Source organism: Anabrus simplex, chromosome 7, assembly GCF_040414725.1.
Source record: "Anabrus simplex isolate iqAnaSimp1 chromosome 7, ASM4041472v1, whole genome shotgun sequence".
Lineage (NCBI taxonomy): Eukaryota > Metazoa > Arthropoda > Insecta > Orthoptera > Tettigoniidae > Anabrus > Anabrus simplex.
The window spans coordinates 343,407,402-343,433,901 of record NC_090271.1 but is presented as its reverse complement, the minus strand read 5'-3'; the positions used below and the strand labels follow the sequence as shown (position 1 = coordinate 343,433,901).

The 26,500-nt window shown below is 40.8% G+C and overlaps 1 protein-coding gene across 2 annotated transcripts in view; it reads right to left on the bottom strand.

Annotated features, from left to right (window-relative positions):
- Positions 1–26,500, bottom strand: part of Tpr2 (Tetratricopeptide repeat protein 2) — a 346,913-nt gene that overhangs the window by 236,626 nt on the left and 83,787 nt on the right. For both annotated transcript variants that reach the window (XM_067151833.2, XM_067151834.2), the window contains one exon: positions 9,725–9,813. In XM_067151833.2, coding sequence (XP_067007934.1) covers positions 9,725–9,813 — 89 coding nt within the window. The remainder of the gene's footprint in view (positions 1–9,724; positions 9,814–26,500) is intronic.

Genomic DNA, 26,500 nt, shown 5'->3' with positions numbered 1-26,500 from the left:
GGAAGAATTAAAAATAAATCTGAAAATGAGTTAAAAAACAGAAAGTTTCCGGGTAAATCGGAAGGGTTGGCAGGTATGTTACTGATAAGCATGTTAGCATATGTTTATAATTTATCTAATACGTTAATGTGCAATTTTTATATTTTTTCGCCCGTCCATTTAAACTATAGCTAAATTCAAATGATACTGCTTTCAACAATGGGAGTATGCTAGAAAAAAAAACACGTTGTGGGTACAGCCTAGAGATTAACATGTTCCTTGCTTTGTGAGTCATAAGTGACTCATACAGCACAAAAATGTGGTGTTGGACAGAAATACACATTTCAATCCTATGCTGGTACAGTGATAACTTTGCATAACAGTACGACAGCGAGTCACAGGTGATATCGATGTTGGTCTATGGCATAGATGTATGCTTAATACCTTACACCACGGATGTAATACAGTGCCTCGCATTTTTACTAGACGTACCGTTCAACTGTGGTGGACAATAGGAGCTGTACATTGTTGATAGAGTATTATTGTGCTGTAGCCGTCATTAGAGGCTGGCGGAAATCTGTTGTGACAGCGTGTGAATACCCTTGTCATCGTGTGGAATAACTACAGGATTTACAGTTGGGTAGCTTTTCTATGCAGCATCATGGTAAGAACGTTACTTACACTAACTGAGCAACTGTCATGGGATAGCGGAGCACCGATGCGCAGGCGTGTTGTCTGCGCACCACACGCCCTCTGTGCCAGCGGCAGTTGTATAGGAGACCTTGTGAGCAGTGGCTGTGCATGTGACAGGTGTAACATGGAACGTCGTCGTGAGCTGGCACAGTTCAAACGGGGTATTGTGGTCGGTGCCCGACGGATGGGGAGTGCGACTTCGGAAGTGGTGCGAGAATTCGGCTTCACACGATCAACCGTGTCCAGGGTGTATCGTGAATGGTTGAATGCGGGTGTCACCGTCCACAACAGACGAACGACCAGTCGTGCAGCCACCCTCAATGACCGTGACCGGCGACATCTGAGACGGATTGTCAATAGTGACAGACGGGCAACCGTGCAACAAATCACGGCTCAATTCAACACAGGCCGTGCTAGACATGTCTCCCAGTGGACAATCCGTAGGAACATGGGTTCTATGAGGTATGGGAGCCGGCGCCGCACACGGGTGCCACTGTTAACCCAACGTCATCGGGCACAATAATGCGCATTTGTCGCCAGTCACTAGGGATGGACACTGGAACTATGACGTAACGTGATATGGTTGGACGAATCACGATTTCAACTGCACTATGCCGATGGGAGGCACCATGTATGGCACAGACCACATGAAGCAATGGATCCTGCCTGCCTCGAAGGTGTGGTCCAGGGCTCTTGTGTCTCTGTTATGGTCTTGGGTGCATTTTCCTGGTATGGAATGGGCCCCCTAATTGTTCTGGAAGAGACTTTGAATGGTACGCGGTATGTTGAGCTGCTCGGAGACCATCTCCACCCATTTTTTACCTTCGCAACGCCCAGGCGTTCTGCGGTGTTTCAAGACGATAACGTGCCGCCAAACCACTCCCACGTCGCCCCGGAATGGTTCCTGGAACATGCAGCGGAGGTCCAACGACTGCCATGGCCACCAAGGAGTCTCAATATGAACCCTATCAAGCATATCTGGGATGTCCTGGAACGCAGGCTCCATGCCATGGATCCTGCACCCACGAACAGACCAGCATTGGCGGCCGCTCTGCAAACGTTTTGGTGTGAGCTGCGTCCAGAGGACTACCAGGGACTTGTCGACTCAGTTCCACGGCGTCTCGTTGCAGTTCGCAGGGCCATAGGAGGACCCACACGCTTTTATGCGACTATCCCATGACATTTGGTAAGTCAGTGTATATACCAATTTCATCATCTTATTCTCAACTATAAGCATTGAAAGCTAAGGAATGTGTGTGATTTGTTTCAGATGAAACGTCGATTAACAGACTTCCAGCTACCCAAAGAGTGTTCCAGTTCGGACTCTTCACAATGAGCCAGGAGATCTTGTTTAGAGAAACTATTACAGGAGTCGGATATTGAGGATCTTTTAGGAGATGAAGATATCCAATGTAGTGAAATTGAGGATCCCAATTTTTCATTGTCAAGTTCATCATCTTCACCAGTGTCCTCTGGAACAGACACAGAGGTACACGATAGCCACAGAGAAAGTGACAGTGAACAAGTTAAAATATAATCAGTTAAATCAGACTGCTGTTGGGGTGATATATACTCTCAGTTCATGGATGACAGACAGCCTATTAGAAATTATGGTTCAGGAAAATGACACGTATGCCAATCAATTTAAACAAAGTTGTAATGAGAAAAGCAACTCCAGAAGTTTGAAATGGAAGGAAACTAATGTTGGGGAAATGAAACAGTTTCTAGAAATGATCATGTGTATGGGTTTTGTTCCTCACCCAACTATTAACTCATACTGGTCTAAGAATGACATATGACGGGAGACTTACTACACGGGTAATGCCACGGGATAGTTTCCTTCTTCTCTTGAGATTCTGGCACTTCGCAGGCAACGAAGCTAACCAAAACCCAGCGATCGTCTTTATCGGATCTGACCCCTCCTTGATAAATTAAACCAAAATTTTGACAATGCCTTCACAATGGGGAAAGAAATGGTTATAGATGAAACTATGGTTCCTTGGAGAGGCCGTTTAGTTTTCAGAATGTACATTCCTAACAAAACTCACAAATATGCAGTTAAGGCGTATAAACTGTATGCGAAAGAAGGCTACACTGTTAGAATGAAGATCTATGCAGGAAAATCAAGTGTGAGTGAAAGCGGAGTAGGTCATGCCCATTCTGATGTAATGGAGATTCTAAATGAAGGACGTATCCTCTATGTCGGTAATTCCTACACCAGTGTACCTCTGGCAAAAGAACTACTGAGGAATGAAACATTTGTGTGTGGGACCCTTCGTAGCAATAGACGTGGACTACCGATGATAGTGAAACAGAAAATGAAAAAAGGAGAGGTGGTCGATAAGATGTGTCAGCATGGTACTAGAGTTATCACGTGGGTTGACAAGCGACCTGTTCTAATGCTTTCAACACTGCCGAGTAATAGTGACTGTCAGGTAGACTCTGGAAAGAAAAAACAGACAGTGAACCTGTCCGGAAGCCTCTCTCTCTTCTTAATTTTAATAGATGTAAAAGGAGGGTCGATTTCAGTGATCAAACGTCTTCCTATTATTCAGGCCTGAGGAAAGGTTTAAAAATGGTACAGGAAATTAGCCCTAGAAATTATTAAAGGAACGGACTTGGTTAATGCTTGAAAACTGCACACCATGATGTATGCAAAAAAATAAAAATGCCACTACTGAATTTTCAACAGAAGGTCGCAAGAAGCCTGGTTAGACCACAGACAAAACCTGTCATCAGTCCTCGGAGGAGACTCTCTCAAACATGGAAAGAGCAGCAAGAAAAGTTTGAAGACGATGTGTGGTTAATTATAAAGTTCAGTAAGAATGTGGCAAATTGAAAGATGTTAACAAGAAAACAAAGCAGGTGACAACGTACTGTGAGGAATGTCCAAACAAACCATTCATGTGCATGTTTTAATTAAGTGCATAAGTGCTGAAATTGAACTTACTTTGTTCAAAATAAAAATTGCCCTTGTATAACTACAAAATTAGTGAGATAATGAGTGTAAATAGTTTAGGGAATTTTGAGACCAGTGAAAAGAAATAAAACAATTGGGTTCTAACAGAGAACAGTATTATTTTTAAAATATTTTAAATTTTATATGTAGTGCCTTTCTTTATGAAACTCATGGTGCACCATGCAGTTATTACAACATTGCTGTATGGTTGTTAAACATGGAACCTTTACCAACTTGATATGAAAAAGCTTGAGAGTTTCCACCAACAAAAATTCAACCCATTCTTAGGATCTAATGGGAAGACCATGTCATCAACATTGCTGTTCTTGAAAAAGCACAAGAGATACCAGATTTCCTTGTCAATTCCTGTATGGTGAACATTGTTGCACCAGATCTCATGGAGCACCTCCTGTGGGTGGGGACGGTAGAATAACACCTGCCCCGTCGTAAGAGGCAACTAGAAGGAGACCCAGGGGCTCTCAACTTGGGAACATGGGCAGGCAACCATGGGACCCTTGGCTGAGTCCTGGCATTACTTCCACTTACTTGCATCAGGCCCCTCACTTTCATCTATCTTATCCGACCTTCTCTGGTCAACTTCTGTCCTTTTCTGACCCCGACAGTACTAGGTTTCAGTGGCCTACGGTGCCTTTCATTTTCACACCCTTTGTGGCCCGATAACATAGAAAGGTTACATGTGGAATTCAAAACATTGAAACTACAAGGAAAGAGGAGGATCAAGGAAGAAAAGGAGAAATGTTGGGGAGAGTTTAACGGAAATAATGGAGCAGGAAAAGTGGAAGGACAGAAAGGAGTGGAGGAGGCTTGTTAACCACACCCAGGGAACTGGAGTGGGACATTGATGATGATGATGCGGCCCTTGTCTTCCTTTGGCCGATACCTTCATTTTTTGAAGTGTCGGATCCTTTCCATTTTTCCCACTGCTTAGCGTTATATAGTGGATTGTTGCCTAGTTGTACTTCACCTTAGAACGATTATATCCACCATATCATGGAGGCCCTATGAGACACTACAAGGAGCAGATTAAGCAGACTATGAAGGTCTGAATGGGACATGCTTCATGAAGACCATTCAACTGGCAGCAGACCATCACTGCTGCTGTCAGTCTGTTTGAAGGGGAACGACGCAGATATGAAGAGACCAGGAAACTAGCACAAAAAATCTGTGCAGCAATTTTGTGTAATCTATTTGGATGCTTTTTCCTTGCTAATACCGTCTGTACAGTCATCAAAAGTACATCGACAGACAGAAGGAAATTTATTGGAAGAAGATAGTTACTCAGAATCAAGTTAAGCCTCTGCCGCAAACAACATAACAAATGGCAAAACAGCCCTACATTCGAAGATCGACACGTAACAACCACAGTTTACTTTCTGTGGGCTCTTCCAGTTACCACAGGCTTTAAGAGTACCTCTGGCTCAACCTCAAAGACATAACCGACCTATGGTTCTGCAAGCATACTTGCGCCTTGCAATACGCACACCCATGGCCAATAGGCAGTAACGATCAATCTTTGAATGTTAAAAGCTTAGCACGCTCATTTCAAAACTCCGCATATAGCATATACATTCCATTATGGCAAACCACTCCACATTACTGGCTCAAAATAAGGGTTATTGGTAAACTTAAGACGGTAAACGAATAATGAACCATGAAGCTTGACATTTTTCTCACTGTATACTCTGGTGAAGTGTTATCCGACTTAAGGAGAAAAAGATCCTGACTGGTTCCATGTTGAACTGGGACTGATGGGCAGAAAGCCGTGTATGATGTGAAGATTGTCCTTGTCCTTTCACACCTCTATTTCTGTTGCTCCCTCTTGCCACACTGACCTGCCATTGTGTTCCTCTCTCTCTTTCTCTCTGACTTAAAAATGAATTTCATGGGATATAGATATTTTTAACATTTTTTCACAGCTTGAATGAATGCATCATAAGATTCTGGTGTTGGATCTCTTGTAGACACTTCAGAATCTGACATTTCTATGAACTTTGACACTTAACTTTCTTGTAATTATACCCCAAGCAGAAGGAGACTCTCTAAGGACTCACTGATCCAAAGACTGCACAATTGTTCTGTGCTGAGTGTTTTAGTACTGGACGGCACATGGACTTCACACATTAATAACTGATGATATGAGATCAGGTTTTTAGCCCCAGCTCAATCTCCCGCTGTTTATGGATGCTGGTGATTTAGGATATTGCACAACAGGTTGTTGTTTTTTTTCTTTTTTTACAAGTTGCTTTTACGTCGCACTGACACATATTGGTATTATGGTGATGATGGGATATGAAAGGGCCAGGAGTGGGAAGGAAGCAGCCATGGCCTTAATTAAGGTACAGCCCCAGCTTTTGCCGAGTGTGAAAATAGGAAACCACAGAAAATTACCTTCAGGGCTGCCGACAGTGGGATTCCCGAATACCAGAAGAATTATTTCACTTCCGCCCATTCCTGCAATGCAATACCATTCTCGTAATCAGATTCAACACCCCAGGTGTACTGCGACACTTGAAATAGCCAAAAACTATCTGTGAATGTTCGTTCTGGAAGTTTATTTATTTGACTTTAGCAGTAAACTCCAATACATATATAAACAAAATGTACTGTTCTATTCTAATATCAAAGATAACTAAGCTAAATAAAGTAACACACAAATGGAAAAAATAAGCCAATGTATAAAACACAATACATAAAGTAACACAAATACAAGTATGGCCATAAGAAGTTATCTACGAGGGCTATTTTTTTTTCAAGGTCCGATCGGTCGCGACAGTCAAACGCCCGCGAATATATGATGAACCGCTGCGCAGATGTGTTGCGCAACGTCACTGAAATGACCGTTATGCGCCTCACCTCAGTCCCGTCAGTAGTGAACGTGCAGCGCGCTCGTAAACATGGCTACAACGATCGCTTCGCCCGCCAAGTGTGAAGTGCGCAGTGTAATTAGATTTCTTCAGGCTGAGGGGTGCAATGCAGCCGAAATTCATCGCCGAATAAGTCGTGTGTATGGTGAAACGTGCATGAGCGACAGCAAAGTGCGACAATGGTGCAGGAACTTTACAGCAGGGCGTACAGACGTCCATGATGCAGGCGGCCAGGGAAGGAAGCATGTCAACCAATGATCTTGTTCAGCGTGTGGATCAGGCAATTCGAGAAAATCGCCGGTTCACAATTTCTGTGTTGAGTGCTTCGTTTCCTAAAATTTACAGGTAAGCTCTCTACACAATTGTGAGTGAGACACTTCAGTACCGCAAACTTTGTGCGAGATGGGTTCCGAAGATGCTGTCTGACCGTCACAAAACACAGCGAATGGGCGCCGCTTTAGCGTTTCTCCAGCGCTACCATGATGAAGGACCGCATTTTTTGAACAAAATTGTTACAGGGTACGAGACATGGGTTCATTTTGAAACGGAAGAAACAAAAGAGCAATCCAAACAGTGGATGCATTCGCACTCCCCAAGTAAGCCAAAGAAATTCAAGCGAACATTCTCCAACAGAAAGTGTATGGCTACTGTGTTCTGGGACCGGAAAGGAGTTCTGTTGGTGGAATTCACGGAACGTGGTTCCACCATCACTGCAGCCACATACTGTGCGACTATTCAACGTCTACGACGGGCAATTCAGAATAAGCGGAGAGGGATGTTGTCATCAGGCATTGTCCTCCTCCATGACAATGCTCGGCCGCACACTGCAGCTGCCACCAAGAACCTCCTGCAGCGTTTCCAGTGGGACGTTTTCTATCACCCGGCATACAGTCCGGACCTGGCTCCATCAGATTTTCACCTCTTTGCTCACATGAAACGCTGGCTAGGAGGACAGCGTTTTTGACACCGACGAGGCGCTGCAGACCGGCGTACAAAGATGGTTACAGGCGCAGGCAGCGACGTTCTATCAAGAGGGCATTGACAAGTTGGTACCACGCTACGACAAATGTCTCAATCTGCGAGGCGACTATGTTGAAAAATAGCTGTGATGTATCAGTAAGTGTTACTAATAGAAAAGTGTCAAATTTGTACTGCTGTTTCATTTCGTGACCAATCGGACCTTGAAAAAAAAAATAGCCCTCGTATGTGCACGAGTTAAAAGCTAAATATGATGTACATTTACACTATAATTAATAATAATAATAATAATAATAATAATAATAATAATAATAATCTAATATTAAATATAAGAAACAACAGTGTTCTTAAGCTGTACAGTAGAATGGCAATGTTACTAGCCTACCTACCACAATCACCAAACACACAAAACAATCAGCAGTATTAAACAGAATCCTTAACTCTATTAAATCCAGGGCGAGTGGTGTCGATGTTCCTACAATTTTTATACACAATATCATTGGTGCTGTTCTCCCCATTCTCACCCATATTTTCAATTATTGTCTGAAGAATGGCACATTAGCAATATTTTGGAAGTCTGCTGGAGTAATCCCAGTTCCTAAGAACCCAGGTTCAATAGTTCCATTCGATTACTGCCAAATTTCTATTCTATCTGCCCTCTCCAAAGCACTAGAATGGTTCATGTATGTTCAAATCCAGGAATACCTGCACTCTCTCTACATTCTGGATCTGCTTCAGTCTGGCTTTAAGAAGGCCCAGTTTGTCCATTATTGGAATATGCAAACAGTGTTTGGGATCCTCACCAAGAATACCTAATAAAAGAAATAGTGTGCAGAGGAAAGCAGCAAGATTTGTAACAGGGGATTTCAGGAGAAAGAGAAGTGTATCAGAAATGTTAAAGGAACTTGGTGGGAAACTTTAAGTAAGAGAAGGGAGAAAACTAGACTTATAGGATTATATAGAACCTATACAAGAGAAGAAGCATGAGGAGACATCTGTGAGAGGCTTCAGTTGGAAAATAATTATATCGGCAAGACAGACCACAAACATAAAATTAGATGGAATTTTAGCAGAAGCGATTGGGGTAAATTTTCATTCACTGGGAGGGGTGTGAAGGAGTGGAACAGTTTACCACGGGTAGTGTTTGATACTTTTCCAAAATCTGTACAGATATTCAAGAAGAGAATAAACAGCAACAGAGAAAATAAATGAAGTGTTAGAGGGCATTCGACCAGAGCAGGTTATTGTAAATAAAAAAATGTGTGTGAATAAATTAATTCCATCCCCTGGTCTAAGGAGTTTGGACAGCCAAAGTAGGGGACTGCCTGTAGGGGTGAAGTACAATGGAGATTTTGAGGGCCCTGGGACCATTACGGTAGATGGGAAGGTCCTTCAGGAAATCTGAAAAGTGGTGGCAAAAGGGGCTCTGGTTAAGACGCAGCAGGTCGTTGTGCTACTTAGGTTCCAGAATGGGGTTAAAAAAAAAATTTAAAAAAAAAAAAAAGTAAATAAATGCAATGTAAAGTTTAATCTTATACCAGTTGTATAGTATCATTTGAAGTAATTCCACATACTGGATATCAGTTGACTATATTTGTAAGTAGTACAGGAGATATTACAAGTAGAATTTTTTAAACAATATAAATTTATTACAGATGAGCTGTGTGTTTAATAGAAAAAATTGTTAGCATAAATTGTATAATATTGTATTATAGGAAAATTTTCTTCTCTTGTTAATTTAATATTTAGTGCTTGGCAATAATGTATTTTAGTGTACCATTTGCCACTGAGGTAGAGACCTCATTTGCAAATAGAGAGATTTTGATTTGATCCAACTCGAAGCAGCCTTTCTTGAAGCACTTCTATGAGTCTCACACCAACATGGCAAATCACCCCACCATTGAAATCAGTTTACCATTTTTAATAGAGATCCCTAAATGTCAACTAAAGCCAAGTCAACCGCATTCCAAATTCTCAGAAAAAAATAGTGTCAAAGTTGAGCAGGGGTTCAATAATATTCAAATGCCATGACATAATTCATTCTCAGCCTTGACTGAACATAGGCTGCCTTGGGGTAAAAGTGGAACAAAAATCACATAATACTAGGAGAGACAGATATTTGTGGTATTATTCGTATCTAAAAAAATGAACTAATTAAGTTTAAAAAATTCCACCTTTCCACCACTTTATTCTAACATTAATATTATAAGTATCTCCGTGCAATAATTACCAATGGCCTCAGTGTAGTATGGAATAGCTTGATGATATTTCTTCTGCTTGTAGAGTTGGTTGCCATTTTCCTTTTTAATTTCTGCCAAGCTGTAAAAAGAAACCAAGAATTACATTATTGATATTAAATTCAGCTGAAATACTATACCGTACTGTACCACTAAAAAGAAAATCTGTGTAGAATTAAGGTAATTTCATCAAAATTTATCAATTGGTTGGTACAATTAGAAGTCTTATGACAAAGTGTGTGTCCAAACGTCCAGACATTTGGATATGCGTCCATTGGCCGAGATACAAGGTCTTTTTTTTATAGGCTTGCACCGTGTCAGGAAAACATGCACAGAAGGCAACAGCGCGGCCGGGTAACTTACTTGCCGAGAGATATATTGCTTCATGACTGGCTAAGTTAATCTAATGCAGTACGGTAGCGGTAACCATTGCTTCACCCACAGCAATAGTTTAGTTCAACATCTGTCGATCTATGGTATTGGTAGCGTGTTCAATGTGTTCGCTTTAAAATAGCGTAGTTTCTGTAGGAATACTAATCGTGTGGTTAACAAGTGATGTATACAGTAGAACAGCATGTATTCATTGTGTTGTGCTATGCGAAGCATTCTTCTTACAAGGGTAATCCCAAAAATTAGGTCTCCTATTTTTTTTATAAATACAGAACTCCGTTCGTGTGGCTGTTGGTCACAATATTGTGAAGAGTGTTTCCCGCACTCGCATATAAACATGTGCACGCCGCGCTGAGGCAATCAGTCTTGGCTTGGCAGCCGTTGAGAACGGAGCTCATGATGGATGTTACCACCAAGTGCGAAGTGTGCGCAGTTATTCAGTTTTATAATGCAAAAGGTACTGAACTGATTGAAATCCATTGCCAATTGACGGAAGTGTATGGTGAGTCGTGCATGGATGTCAAAAATGTTCGTAAGCGGTATAGAGTGTTTGCAACCGGTCGGACTGAAATTCACGACGAACAAAGGAGCGGGAGACAGTCAATTTCCATCGACAGTCGTAAAGGTTGAGAAAATCATGCGTGAAGATCGGCGGATCACCCTCTATCACTGCACTTTGGTTCATGAGGTTTCTCGAAGCGCCGCTCACAGAATTTCAACGGAAAAGTTAAAATACCGGAAGGAGTGCACAAGATGGGTGCCATTCATGCCGACTGAAGACCACATGCAAGCAACGAGTTGATTCTACCTGCACATTTCTTCAATGCTTTGCAGCCGAACAGGACAACTTCTTGGACTCAATTGTCACGGGTGACGAAACCTGGTGTTCCACTTTACACCTGAGACCAAGCAACAATCACACCAGTGGAGTTATCCCTCTTCACCAAAGCTGCGGAAATTCAAGCAAACACAGTCTGCCGGTAAAGTCATGACAACTGTGTTCTGGGATCGAAAAGGAGTATTGTTGGTCGACTTTATGCCCGCTGGGACTACAATTAAGGCTGACAGGTACTGTGAGTCCCTGAAAAAATGCAGACCGGCAATTCAGAACCAGAAAAGAGGAATGTTGAGCAAGGGCGTAAACATTCTCCGCTCTGATATAAACTTCATAGTTTTTCTGTATTGAACTGAGATTACAGACATAAGTTTTACTAAGGTTCAACCTTTTCAATACAAATTACAAGTTGTACAAGATGTTACCTACAACATTTATTCAATAGTGGTACCAGTTTCGACATATACAAATGTCATCATCAGCCTAAATCACACAAATCACACAAATTAACTTTCACATGTTCAGAGCGTAAAAATAAAAAGGTTGAAGGTACAGCTAAGCATGTTGAAACTTTTAATCACCGGGAAAGTTGGCCATGCGGTTTTAGGAGTGCCCGGCTGTGAGCTTGCATCCGGGAGATAGTGGGTTCAAATCCCACTGTCGGCAACACTGAAGATGGTTTTCCATGGTTTCCCATTTTCACACCAGGCAAATGCTGGGGCTGTATCTTAATTAAGGCCACGGCCGCTTCCTTCCAACTCCTAGGCCTTTCCTATCCCATCGTCGCCACAAGACCTATCTGTCGGTGCGACGTAAAGCCACTATTACAAGTGATTATTTTCATTTTAACCATATTGATATTCAATTATTAAATGTTAAACATTAATTTATTGAAACCACCTATTCAATACTGGTATTGAATAGGTGAATATTGAATACCAGTATTGAATAGGCGGTTTCAGTAAATAAATGTTTAACATTTAATCAAGTAAAGCCACTAGCAAAAAAAAACTCTTATCAACGTATTTATTTGGTGAAAAATAGTGTATGAAGATGTGTATACCTATATGTCACCAAGGCAATTTTAATTAATATGTAGATGCTCAATTTGTGTGATATAGGCTGATTATTACATTTGTATATGGTAAAACCAGTACCACTATTGAATAAATGTTGTAGATTACATCTTGTACAACTTGTAATTTGTATCGAAAAGGTCGAACCTTACCAAAACTTCTCTCTGTAATATTCTCCACGACAACGCTCGCCCACACATCACCCGGCAAACCGTTGCTCTCCTGCAACATTTTCAGTGGACCAACATCACCCACCCACCTTATAGTCCCGACTTGGTGCCAAGTGACTATCACTTGTTCCCTAAGTTGAAAGAACAGTTGGCTGGAAAGCGATTAAGCACCGACGAGGAGGTGAAAGATGAGGTTCACAACTTCCTGAACAGCATAGCGGCGAGCTGGTATGACATGGGCATACAAAAATTGTCACAGCGTCTACAAAAATGCATCGACTGAAACTGTGATTGTGTAGAAAAATAGCTAAATGTTCAAGTTGTAAAATGATGTAAACCACTGTAGAAATAAACAAGTCTAAGTATTTATATTTAAAAAATACGAGACCGTATTTCTGGGATTATCGTCGTATACAGAATGCCGCTTTCGGTCCATTCGCATATTTCCTGGCATCCTCCCTCCCCACAGGAGTATGGTACATAAATCAGTAAATAAGTTCCGCACCAATGGGTCGATTCTTAACAGGAAATCACAGAGATGAACAGTTTTAACAGAGGAAAAGCTTGATGAAATAGCAGCTCTCTTGGAAAGAACTCCAACAAAATCCCTGTCGCATCTCACCGTACAAGCTAATGTGCCATTATCTTCTGCCCACAAAACAACAAAATTGTTAAAAGCAAAACCAAAAATTAATCAATCAATACTAATCTGCATTTAGGACAGTCGCCCAGGTGGCAGATTACCCATCTGTTGTTTTCCTAGCCTTTCCTTAAACGATTTCAATGACATTGCAAAACGTACAAACCCACCCCTGCCCAATATTTAAGAAGACATGACAGTTTCGCTAGGGTTCGGTACCGTAACTGGTTGCTTCAGTCAGTTCACAATGGGTATGCTGACCCAGAACTTTTATTTTATAGTGATGAAGCATGGCTACACTTAAGTGACTACGTAAATAGTCAAAACAATCGCTACTGGTGCGCAGAAAATCCCCACCAGCTGCCTGTCCGTCCATTTCATGATGTAAAGATAGGAGTTTGGTGAGCAATAAGTGCTCGCAGAATTATAGGGCCTATATTTTTCCGTGAAACATTAAATGCTGATCGATATATAGACCTCACTCTCAGACCATTCTTTCAAGAGTTAACAGAAGGAGTAATTGTTACTTTATGCAAGATAATACAACGGCACACACTGCTAATCGGTCTGATGTTGAATCGCATAGGGAACCTGAAATATTTGTTCCGAATGAGTAAATTTACAATACCAATAAATTTGGTCGATTATTGGACATTATAAATTTTCCAGGTAACTCATTCCTGGTTGCCAGCGTTTTGCCCCAGTGTACTAACTTGGGCTCATCAGTTGGTAAATAGCACACCCACCAAAACGCATGGCTAGTGCATATCGCGGAGGCCACTGTGTAGGCTACTTGGAGCCACCAACAGTGCCAATTCACTATGACAGACTTTGTCTCATTTTCAAAAATTGATGCCTGCCTGGCCATCAGATGATACGGATGTTGATTTCCATAGGAAACCTGAAATATTTGTTCCGACCGAGTAAATTTGTAATACCAATAAAGTTGGTCCCTTATTGGTATTACTATGGAGGTAATACGGAAAATTTTTGAAGATCGTATGGTTAATTATCCCCCTAGATCTCCTGATTTAAATCCCTGTGATTATTACCTGTTGGCTATGCTGAAGGCAAAAGAGTATGTAAACAACACTCACACAAGAGAAGAACTACAAGAGAATATTACACAAGTTATTTTGAACATCACATGGGTTGAGATTCGCCGAGTGTCTGCAAATCTATTAACGAAGTGTCAGGCGTGTTTGCCAGCTGAGGGACAACATTCTGAACATCAAATATAATACCAGGTAGGTTTTAGACTAATAGTTTCACTAGAAATGGATTACTGTAAGTGTGAATTGCCACGAGTAGTGAGGAGGAAAAGCGTGCATTATACAGGCTAGCAATGGAGTGTCACTGCGCCAGCCGTGCCGTGCTCTGAGTGGTGCTGTGGAGCGAGGCCCCCCCCCCCCCCCCCAAAAAAACCTGCAAGTGAATTGTAACCTTTGGTCTAGGAGCTAGTTACACCATGCCTTAAAGGCATGAGAGGGGTGTGGTAATTGCATGTCGTAGGTTGTGCAATGTTACGAGAATGAAGTAGGGAGAGGGTGAAACCTAGTGTCAGCAAACAGCCTACTCCTAATTCAAATATAAATGGTACCATGGGTGTTTAACATCCCCCAAAAAACACAGGAGAGCAGAGGTACAGCTTATCAGTAATCCCCTCCCTCAGAAATTTTTAGAGTCAAATCCAAAGCTTGCACCAGCCTTCTCGATGACACCCCCTTTGCACTTCCCGACAGCAATATATTCTAAAGTGCATCATATTACAAGGTTGGTTAGTTCTGTGATAAAACATTCTTTGTAGTGTGTTTCGCATCCAGCGTAGGTGTGTAGGCATCCAGTGTAGGTTTTTTTGAAGCATCCTTCCCCTTGCGATAACACTTTCATATTCTGAATCATAAGCGATTCCAGTGTAAATATGTTTAATGTAGGTCTGAATTCTGTCTGATTTTTCCTATCAACAATGAAAACTCTTTCTATGGAAGAATTAATGTCAGGGGCACTTAATAACCACAAATATATCATTACCGGTACTGAAGATTTTAAAGTGGAGAAGAGCAGACTAGAACCCCTCCGTTTACAATTAATTACACAATTCTGATGTGCAGCAAAAGGAAGTGATCATCGCATACATATCACTGTCAACTCACAAGCATTTATACAAGAAGGGTTAAACAGTAATGCTTGAAACGACTGAACATTTCTCGTCTCCTTTTTCTCCGCAGAAAAGTATTTATTGATAATGTCGCTTTTCGGCAATAACTTTCCCTTTGACCGTGATGCCGTAATCGTGAGGTGAAATCTGTAATATTTATGGACAATCCGCAATAGTTGGCACCTCTGAGGGAGAAAAAAAAGGAGAGGGAGAATGCAAGCCGAAGATTTAATTAAACGATTACAAAGGAGCAGAACAAGAACAGGTCACAGACATAAAACGTGGAAGAAAATTGTACCATTGTTAAAGACTGAATGAAGAAAGAAAGAAAGAAGAAGAGACTAAAGAAGGATTTTACAAATCACTGTTCACAAAATTTTCATAAATATCTTCTTGTAGGGTACCAAAAATGCTGACCAAGGAATAGGTTTCTGCCCACTTAATCCAGTCAAGCACATATATTTTATTTAGTAACAGACATGTACAAGACAAAACACCTAAAACTAACCACCACAAACATATCCGAAATGAGATGTGAAACTGATGCACTCTTTCCACAAAACAGAACAGACAGGCTCACAAATGAAGCCCATGAACATATTGCAACAAAATGTGGAAGTGGAATGACATTCATAAACGAATAAGCTCGAATGGAGGTTTTAAAATTAATAATGATCATAACATGAAGATAAAGTTGGAATTCAAGACGGCAAATGGTTTGTGGTGTGGGTTCCTGTAGTCGAATACAGTAGAGACCATACGTGACACTCCACGAGATATCGAGGGACAGCGAGTAGAGCTCTATCTAGCGGAGTGACCTGGAGTTAATGATTCTGTCATAAGAGCACGTGCAATTGTTTGTGAAGTTTTTGGCAATATTCATGCATTTGCAGTAGGTTGACATAAGTAAATAGTAGAATGTGTTATTTATGAAGTGCAGAAGAATTCGGGGTCTTTCTTCCGTTTCCCTCGTGACAGGAAAATGTAAGTAAATATTGTATTTACATATTCAAGTGACACGAGATTTTTATAGTACTTCCTAAACTTCTGACATATGCGACCCATATTTCAACTAGCTTAAAATATAATAAACTTATTTTATTGTATAGTGCAGCAGTTAAACTTCAATATCTATATGTTGTTATAGGTGCGATCTGTGGGTTTTGATTTAATTCAGAAAAATGCAGGTGCATATGTGTACGGCTGGCTGTGCTCCAGGTTACTCCATTTGAAATGACCTAATGCGTTGTCAAGCACTGTAGAAAATATGGGTGACTTACGTAATGTACATATTTTGCTGAAATAAAACTATGATGCAAATCTGCTTTGTCCTAATTTAAATGGCATGTATTGCTTATAGGGAAATTTTGAATGTTTTTGAGGCTAAATTTATATATTTTCTTTCTGTTACTAGCCTTCAAGTTAAGAGGAAAATTGTCCAGCTCTTAAATGTTAATTCACTGAATCATGTGTATAAGGAATGTGTCAATATTTTTAATGACAAGTGTCTTAAAGTGTTGATACAATGCTTTTTAAATGAGAAAAAAAGACAAATCTAGCCGTGAAAGTTCAGGCAGGAATGCTAAAGCTAAAAAAGTAATGCATAAATGACAGATTGGGCCCTTTCTCAGCAGGCCATTTCACATCTTGATTATATGTCTAATTTCAGTCTTTAAACAATAGCCTGTTAAATAATTTTTCATTCGTTTATCCAGAATAGCTTTACCAACTTTGAAGTTAATATCTTAATAACACTTTCTTTTTAGACGTAATTTATTTATCCATTTCCGTATATGCTTTTCCATTGATATTTAAATTTAGCACGAATTTTCAGGTCACGCCACTAGCAAATTGTCCCCCATTTTAACAAGGCTAAATCCGGAAGTGTCGCGTATTGTACCTCCTGTATTTGCTGTAGTCACGTCCTAGCTCATAAATCATGGGCAACGGCTGAGTGGCCTAATAAATGGTTGTTGCTAAGGAGTGGGCATCTTGGACATATTCCGAGTCATGGCACTCCTTGTACTCAGGCGGCTAGGACTATACAATCCATTGGTGGTCCATAACCCATTAGAGGAGAGATCCTCACTTGGACTATGTGTAAGCAGGGTAGCATCCTGCTTCATGAATTTACCGAGCTCAGAACATTTTAAGCAAGCCTCGGACCTATGGGAGTAATGGAGTCCCACTCCCATTTTACAGGTGAGGGTCTCCTTGGAAACAACTTGGCGAACTAAATGGAATTCGATGGGGAGCTATCAATATTAATGGGGCTTACGGGGAAAAGAAACTAGAACTGGCTGAGTAACCAAAGAGGATGCATCTGGATGTGCTCTGAGCAAGTGATAATCGGGTAAGGGGAGAAAGAGATAGGAGATTATAAAATGTACTTGATGGGTGTTAGAAAGGGAAGGGCAGAATCTGGGGTAGGGCTGTTTATCAGGAATACCACTGCACGCAACATAGTTTCTGTTAGGCACGTAAATGAGCGAATTATGTGAGTAGATTTGTCAGTTGGAGGAATAAGGACTAGAATTGTTTCAATGTATTCACCATGTGAGGGTGTAGACGAGGATGAAGTTGACAAGTTTTATGAAGCCTTGAGTGACATCATGGTCAGGGCCAACACCAAGGATAGAATAGTGCTAATAGGCGATTTCAATGCTAGAGTTGGGAATAGAACTGAAGGATACGAAAGGGTGATTGGTAAATGTGGGGAAGATATGGAAGCTAATGGGATTGGGAAGAGTTTGTTGGACTTCTGTGCTAGTACGGGTTTAGCAGTTACGAATACATTTTTCAATCATAAGGCTATTCACCGCTACACATGGGAGGCTAGGGACACCAGATCCATAATAGACTATATCTTAACCGCCTTCGAATTCAGGAAATCGGTCAGGAGCGTACGAGTTTTCTGGAGATTTTTCGATGATACAAACCACTATCTGATCTGTAGTGAACTAAGTATCTCTAGGCCTAGGGTAGAGAAAGTGAAATCTGTCTGCAAACGAATAAGGGTAGGAAATCTCCAGGACGAGGAAGTTAGAAGTACATGGATATGATTAGTGAGAAGTTTCGAACAGTGGACAGTAAGCAGGCTCAGGATATAGAAAGAGAATGGGAGGCACACAGGGATGCTGTAGTAGACGCGGCAAGGGAATGCCTAGGAATGACTGTGTGTAAAGATGGGAAAAGGCAAATATCTTGGTGGAATGATGAAGTTAGAGCAGTTTGTAAACGTAAAAAGAAGGCTTATCAGAAATGGTTCCAAACAAGGGCCGATGCAGACAGAGAACTGTACATAGATGAAAGAGACAGAGAGAAACAAACAGTTGTTGAATCCAAAAAGAAGTCTTGGGAAGATTTTGGTAACAACCAGGAAAGGCTAAGTCAAGCAGCAGGGAAACCTTTCTGGACTGTAATAAAGAATCTTAGGAAGGGAAGGAAAATGGAAATGAACAGTGTTTTAAATAATTCAGGTGAACTCATAACAGATCCCAGGGAATCACTGGAGAGGTGGAGGGAATCTTTTGAACATCTTCTCAACATAAAAGGAAATCTTCCTGGTAGTGCTGCAAACAGCCAAGCTCATGGGGAGGAGGAAAATGATGTTTGTGAAATTACGCTTGAAGAACTCCATTGTCATAAAGCAGCAGGAATAGATGAAATTAGACCTGAAATGGTGAAGTATAGTGGGAAGGCAGGGATGAAATGGCTTCATAGAGTAGTAAGATTAGCATGGAGTGTTGGTAAGGTACCTTCAGACTGGATAAAAGCAGTAATTGCACCTATCTATAAGCAAGGGAACATGAAGGATTGCAACAATTATCGAGGTATCTCATTGATTACTATACCAGGCAAAGTATTCACTGGCATCTTGGAAGATAGGTTGCAATCAGTCGTTGAGAAGTTGGATGAAAACCAATGTGGTTTCAGACCACAGAGAGGATGTCAGGATCAGATTTTCAGTATGCGCCAGATAATTGAAAAATGCTACAAGAGGAATAGGCAGTTGTGTTTATGTTTCGTAGATCTAGAGAAAGCATATGACAGGGTACAGAGAGAAAAGATGTACGCTATACTGGGGGACTATGGAATTCAAAGTAGATTATTAAAATCAATCAAAGGCATTTATGTTGACAATTGGGCTTCAGTGAGAATTGATGGTAGAATGAGTTCCTGGTTCAGGGTACTTACAGGGGTTAGACAAGGCTGTAATCTTTCACCTTTGCTGTTCGTAATTTACATGGATCATCTGCTGAAAGGTATAAAATGGCAGGGAGGGATTCAGTTAGGTGGAAATGTAGTAAGCAGTTTGGCCTATGCTGACGACTTGGTCTTAATGGCAGACTGTGCCGAAAGCCTGCAGTCTAATATCTTGGAACTTGAAAATAGGTGCAATGAGTATGTTATGAAAATTAGCCTCTCGAAGACTGAATTGATGTCAGTAGGTAAGAAATTCAATAGAACTGACTATCAGATTGGTGATATAAAGCTAGAACAGGTCGATAATTTCAAGTATTTAGGTTGTGCGTTCTCCCAGGATGGTAATATAGTAGGTGAGATTGAATAAAGGTGTCGTAAAGCCAATGCAGTGAGCTCACAGTTGCGATCAACAGTATTCTGTAAGAAGGAAGTCGGCTCCCAGACAAAACTATCTTTACATCGGTCTGTTTTCAGACAAACTTTGCTCTACGGGAGCAAAAGCTGGGTGGACTCAGGATATCTTATTCATAAGTTAGAAGTAACAGACATGAAAGTAGCAAGAATGATTGCTGGTACAAACAGGTGGGAACAATGGCAGGATTGTACTCGGAACGAGGAGATAAAGGCTAATTTAGGAATGAACTTGGTGGATGAAGCTGTACGCATAAACCGGCTTCGGTGGTGGGGTCATGTGAGGCGAATGGAGGAGGATATGTTACCTAGGAGAATAATGGACTCTGTTAAGGAGGGTAAGAGAAGTAGAGGTAGACCAAGACGACAATGGTTGGAATCAGTTTCTAACGATTTAAAGATAGGAGGTATAGAACTAAATGAGGCCACAGCACTAGTTGCAAACAGAGGATTGCGGCAACATTTGGTAAATTCACAGAGACTTATAGACTGAATGCTGAAAGGCACAACAGTCAATAATGATAATGTATGTGTGTACTTTGTATAGGCTACCTGAGATGTACAGAGGCCCTCTGGTTTTCTGATTCAACATCATTTTATTTAAGCTAGTACGTCAGTTGGCTCACTCTCTCTAAATGTACAACGATGATCTTGTGATTTGATTGGCGTGTTACGCAATGATGCGACATACGAACTGAGAGAATACCGAATGGCTCTTCCCGATATAAAACAGACAATTTGGAATGGTCATGGGCATGACTCAGTCATAGGGGAGGCTGCGAGTGGTCATGATCATGACTCATAGTCATGGCGTAGGCTAGAGAGTTTAGTTCAATTGTTGTATGTCAACTAAGGTATAATACTGATTCATTAAACTAATAAATAGAATAGCCTACCTATTTACTAGCTAGATACCTTGTAATTACGTTTTGACTACCTTTTTAACACTGCAAATAAATCCATCTATTATTTAAACCTCCTTGTATAAGAGGACAGTGAATGCAAGTGGGTATTATTTTCAAATGAGCTGAGAGCGGGAGTCCATTATAGTTAAAAACTACATGATTGTTCCTTATTGATCTGAGAATCACAATGAAATATATTAAGTTTAAAACTTCCACCTTTTCAATGCAATACAATTCTGTTGCGCAAAATTATGTCACAACATATTTATTACGGTACACATTATTAGTGTCAGCAGCCAATCTGATAAAGTGAGCAAGAAAACACAATAAATATGACAATACACACACACACATGGTACAAGAACATAAATTGAGTATTCCAATTAAAAAATGTTCTAGATCAATCAATGAATATTGATCTGCATTTAGGGCAGTCGCCCAGGTGGCAGATTCCCTATCTGTTGTTTTCCTAGCCTTTTCCTAAATGATTTCAAAGAAATTGGAAATTTATTGAACATCTCCCTTGGAAAGTTATTCCAATCCCTAACTCCCCTTCCTATAAATGAATATTTGCCCCAGTTTATCCTCTTGAATTCCAACTAGATAAAAAACAAAGTTTAAAAACATGAAACTTCTAGTTGTAATGGGTTAACAATGTAATGTTCTTGATTAATCTTGATGTGAAGATTAAAGTCACTCATTCTGATGCTGAGTTTTTGATTAGGTGTAAGTTTAAAAAAATTGAAAAACACATTAAAACCTTGATGATTTTCTTGTTGTAAAATATGTCTCAAAGGAGAGAAGGAACTGTATAGTGTTGTGGTTTAGCAGAGCCTTCTGAGCTTTTGTTGTTCTGGAACATCAAGAGGTGGAAATATATGTACATGAAGTCTTTTGATATTGTATAGGACCAAGGTTTCTCAGTCCGATGTGAAGCGTGAAGCCTAAAGAAAGAAGGAGGCCTAATTAAGTAGGCAAAAGACGTAAACAGGCAAGACAAAGAAAGGGGGAAAGAAAGAAGGACTGATATGAGGCTCACCTTGTTCTGCATGCCATGAAGCTTGACGTATGGAGAGGAACTGAGAGTCGAAGTGTGTGTGGAAGCAAGGACGGAGCTAAGGCAGTAGGAGGAAGAGGAGAGGGAACTAGGGATTGGGATGAGTGGAAGGTGTTGAAGGTGGAAGGGGGGCAGGGATGCGGTTAGGGCAAATAGCGCGAGAAGGTATTGTTCTATAAAAAAGTTGTTTTATCCTTTGAATCTAGCGATGGCCCAAATGGTATTTAATTCTTTATTGTAAGTCTTCTTTGGACGTTGGTATTTTGAAAGTGTGGTTGACCAAACTGCCGTAAGTAGCACATTTATGTGTTTGTGGATGTGATAAATCCTGCCTGATGGTGGTTGCTGTTTGTCTGGGTTTTCTACATATCTTATACGATAATGAGGTTGAAAGCCTGTTTATCGTTAGATCTAAAAAATTGATTTGATTTGTTGGATTCAGATTCGAAGGTGAATTTGATATGGGGATCAATATTGTTGAGATTAGTACGAGTGTAAGACACATTAACGGTTCGGTCGTTAAGAATTACCAAGGCGACAATGACATACCTAACCCAAAAAAAGTATATTTGCAAAGGTGCCGTTGTTATCAATTACAGTGTGTTCAAAGAATCTAAATAAATTTCCGCTAAAATGCCATAGAAGGGATAATTAATAAATTTAAACACCAACCAAAAACAACACTGTCAAAAGAAAAATCCAATCCTGCCACTTATTCTACTTTCACCTTTAATGAAGACGTCTATAGTATCGCTAATATCTTTAAGAAACGTAATACTAAGATTTCCTTCTGAACCAAAAGTAGGAATCTGGAGGTGGTACATAATTCCACTTCAGTGAATAAAACTAACGTCTTTCCAAGGTCAGGCGTCTACAGATTTGAATGCAATAGCTGTAACTCGTCTTACGTAGGAGAGCCCGGACATAACTTTAAAATCAGGTATTTGGAACACGTTAATGCGATAAAATACAATTGGTTCTCAGCTGCGAGGCAATAAATGCAAGATTTAAAACATAGTTTCATTAATATAGACCAAGACATAGAAATTCTCAAGAATTTAAGCAAAGGCCCCCTTCTATATGCCACCGAAAACTGTTATATACATCTTGATCAGTTTTTTAACTCTAATTTAAACTTAAATGACATATCAGAGAAATTTAACATCCTCTCTGACGTTCTCATTATGGATTTCAAAAAATTCAAGTTTTCAAGTCAGGGCTCGATCTTTCATGCCTTCTCACACTATTTGCCCCCACCGCATCGCCCCCTCCCCGATCCACCTTGAACACCTTCCACTCATCCCCAATCCCTAGTTCCCTCTCCTCTTCCCCCTACTCCTGCCTTAGCTCCGTCCTTGCTTCCACACATGCTTTGACACTCAGTTCCTCTCCATACGTCAAGCTTCACAGCACGCAGAACAAGGTGAGCCTCGTATCAGTCATTCTTTCTTTTCCCCTTTGTCCGTCTTGCCTCTACGTCTTTTGCATAATTAATTAGGCATCCTTTCTTTAGGCTTCACGCTCTGCATCGGACTGAGAAACCTTGGTCCTATACAATATCAAAAGACTTCATGTACATATATTTCCACCCCTTGATGTGCCGGAACAACAAAAGCTCAGAAGGCTCTGCTAAACCACAACCATATACAGTTCCTTCTCTCCTTTGAGACGTATTTTACAACAAGACAATCATCAAGATTTTAATGTGTTATTCAATTTATTTAACTTACACTTAATCAAAAACTTAGCATCAGAACAAGTGACTTCAATCTTCACATCAAGATTAATCAAGAACATTACGTTCCTAACACATTACAATTAGAAGTTTCATGTTTTTAAACTTTGTTGCCTATTTTTTATCTAGAACTTTCTTTTAAGTGGAATACTCGATATATGTTCTTGTACCATGTGTGTGTATATTGTCATATTTATTGTGTTATCTTGCTCGCTTTATCACACTGGCTAAGGATGACACTAAGATGATGATGATGCTTGTCGTTTTAAGAGGCCTAACATCTAGGTCATTGGCCCCTGATGGTACGAAATGAAATGACAAAACAAAAGTTTAAATCAACCACTGACCAAAAAAAAAAAAAAGATGACATGAAAAATGAATGGATTGACATGAACCCAAAACAATCAGTGGATCCTACCCAAAAACTACCAGAAAGAAACAGCGTTACCGACCAAGGGAACCATTCTAAAGTACAATCCTGATGATGATGCTTGTTTTCTAAAGGGATCCAAAATCCAGGTTGACGGCCCCTCATAATGGTACATGTCGCTAGTGAAGTAGAACCATGGTATTTGTCATGTTGGTGTACAAATCGAAAGTAGCAAAGACTCACGGTGTTCCACACATGATGGTACTACTCAAAAGTATTGCAAGTAATACAGGTAACGCAGACCTAGGGTGTAAATGCTTCCATCTAATCAATACATGTATATATGTACTGATTAGGTGGACACTTCAAATCTTCATATTTGTGAATATAATCAATACAGAAATGAAACTTATAAATTATGACCTAGGGTGTTTCTCACACAATGGCACCACTCATAGCCAATGCAAACCAATGTGCACTAGTCACGGGTGCCGGGATTCCTGTGGTGTCTCTCACATAGCGGGTACTAATCACAGGCAACGCAGACTCACGGTGTCGCTCATATAGTGGTACAACTCGCAGGCAAAGCCCAGATCCGCGGTGTTGCTCACACGAGTATGACATGGGTACTGGAAACCCACAGGCGAACCAACTCACTGATGCTACTAATCACAAACCTGTTTCGTATCCAATATAGTGGTACTACTCACAAGTACAGGCAACCCATGGTGTTCCCCGCGTGATGGTACGAATCAAAAGTAGCTTCATGGTTCTAATACAATCATCCCTTGGTCGCCCCTTTTAGTTGCCTCTCACAACAGGCAGGGGATACCATGGGTGTATTTTTCGTCTGCGTTCCCCATCCACAAGGGGTAGAGAGAAAAAAAGAAGGGATCCATCACTTCAAAAAAATTAAGTAACACGATGAAAGGCAAGGGCCACAAAGGGCGTGAAAATGAAAGACTCCCTAGGCCTCGAATGATCTAATACCATCGGGGTCAGAAAAGAACAAGAGTTGACCAAGGGAGATTGGACAGAATGGACGAAAGTGAGGAGCCTGGCACAAGTAAGTGGAAGCAATGCCAAGACTCAGCTAAGGACCCTGTGGTCGCCAATCCACACTCCCAAGTTAACAGCCCCTTTGGCCCCTTTTAGTCGCCTCTTACAACAGGCAGGGGATATCGCAGGTGTATTCTACATGTGCGTCCCCCACCCGCAGGGGGTAGTGTGTTTGGTCCGCGATAGGTATTTTATTTCCCTCAAGTCCGCCGGCAGGTCGGTTAGGGCCCCCCTATCCGCCACCTGGAACATGCTACGTGGGAGTATCACCTCTCCCCCTGCTATGCCAGCGTAGTAGTTTCGTGGATGATGACACTAAGAATGTGTTGAAACCGGTACTATAATAAATATGTTGCGACAATTTTGCACAACAGAATTGTATTGTATTGAAAAGGTGGAATTTTTAAACTTAAAATACTTCATAGTGATGGCTTTGTATATCATAAAGAGAATATCATAAAATCATAATCAAGAATTTAAAAAAATTTATAAATCAAGGCTTTGTATGTATCGCTGCAGCAGGAAGTTTGACTCCCCGCTAATTTGCACTGTATTAACATTGAACCGCGTGTATGTTGTCTCACTGATCCGTGAGTGTGCCACTCAGCACTGTCTGCGAGCCAGCTGAATAATGTGCCGTGAGATCACCGTTCCTGTGAATCGATTCACTCGAACCCTTGAATGAATCTATACCCTGCTTCGAATCATACACCCATTAGCTAACACTAGTCTAAAGGGGTCCAAAATCCAAGCCACTGGCTCCTCATAACAGTACTAATCACTGGTAAAGCAGAACACCAGTGTTCTGCCTATAGGGGTTCTAATTACAGGTAATGAAGGCCCGTGGTATGTCACAGACAATGGCACCACTCACGGCCAACACAGATCAATGGTGTTCTCCACGTATTGGTACAAATCTCACATAATACAGACCTGGATTGTTCCTTAGATGGTGGTACTATTCGCAAGTAACATCGACGCATGGTGTTCCTCACTTAATGGCACTAATTGCAAGTAGTCTCATGGTTCTATCATCCCCTGGTCCACTTGGTCGCTTTATACAACAGACAGAAGAAACTGTGGGTGTATTCTTCATCTGCATCTCTCACCCACAGAGGGTGCTATCAGTATCAATGGGGCTTATGGAAGAAAGAACTGAGTCAGCAAAGAGGACGTGTCTGGATGTGTTAGGAGTTAAAGATATTCGGGTAAGGAAAGATAACGAGGAAGAGATAGGAGATTATAAAGTGTACTTGACGGGTGAAAAAGGAAAAGGCACAGTGTGGGGTAGGACTGTTCATCAGGAATACTACTGGACACAACATAGTTTCTGTTAGACACATAAATGAGTGAATGATGTGGGTAGATTTGGCAGTTGGAAGTATAAGGACTAGAATTGTCCCAGTGTATTCACCATGTGAGGGTGCAGATGAGGATGAAATTGACAAGTTTCATGAAGCATTAAGTGACATCGAAGTCAGGGTCAAGAGCAAGGATAGGATAGTGCTAATGGGCGACATCAATGCGAAAGTTGGAAATAGAACGAAAAGATACAAGGAACTAGTACATGTGAGGAAGATATGGAAGGAAGTGTGCTAATATGAGTTTAGCAGTTACGAGTACATTCTTCAAGCATAAGGCTATTCACTGCTACACCAGGGAGGGTAGGGGCACCAGATCCATATTAGACTATATCTTAACTGACTTTGAATTCAGGAAATCTGTTAGCTATGTGCAGGCTTTCTGGGGATTTTTCG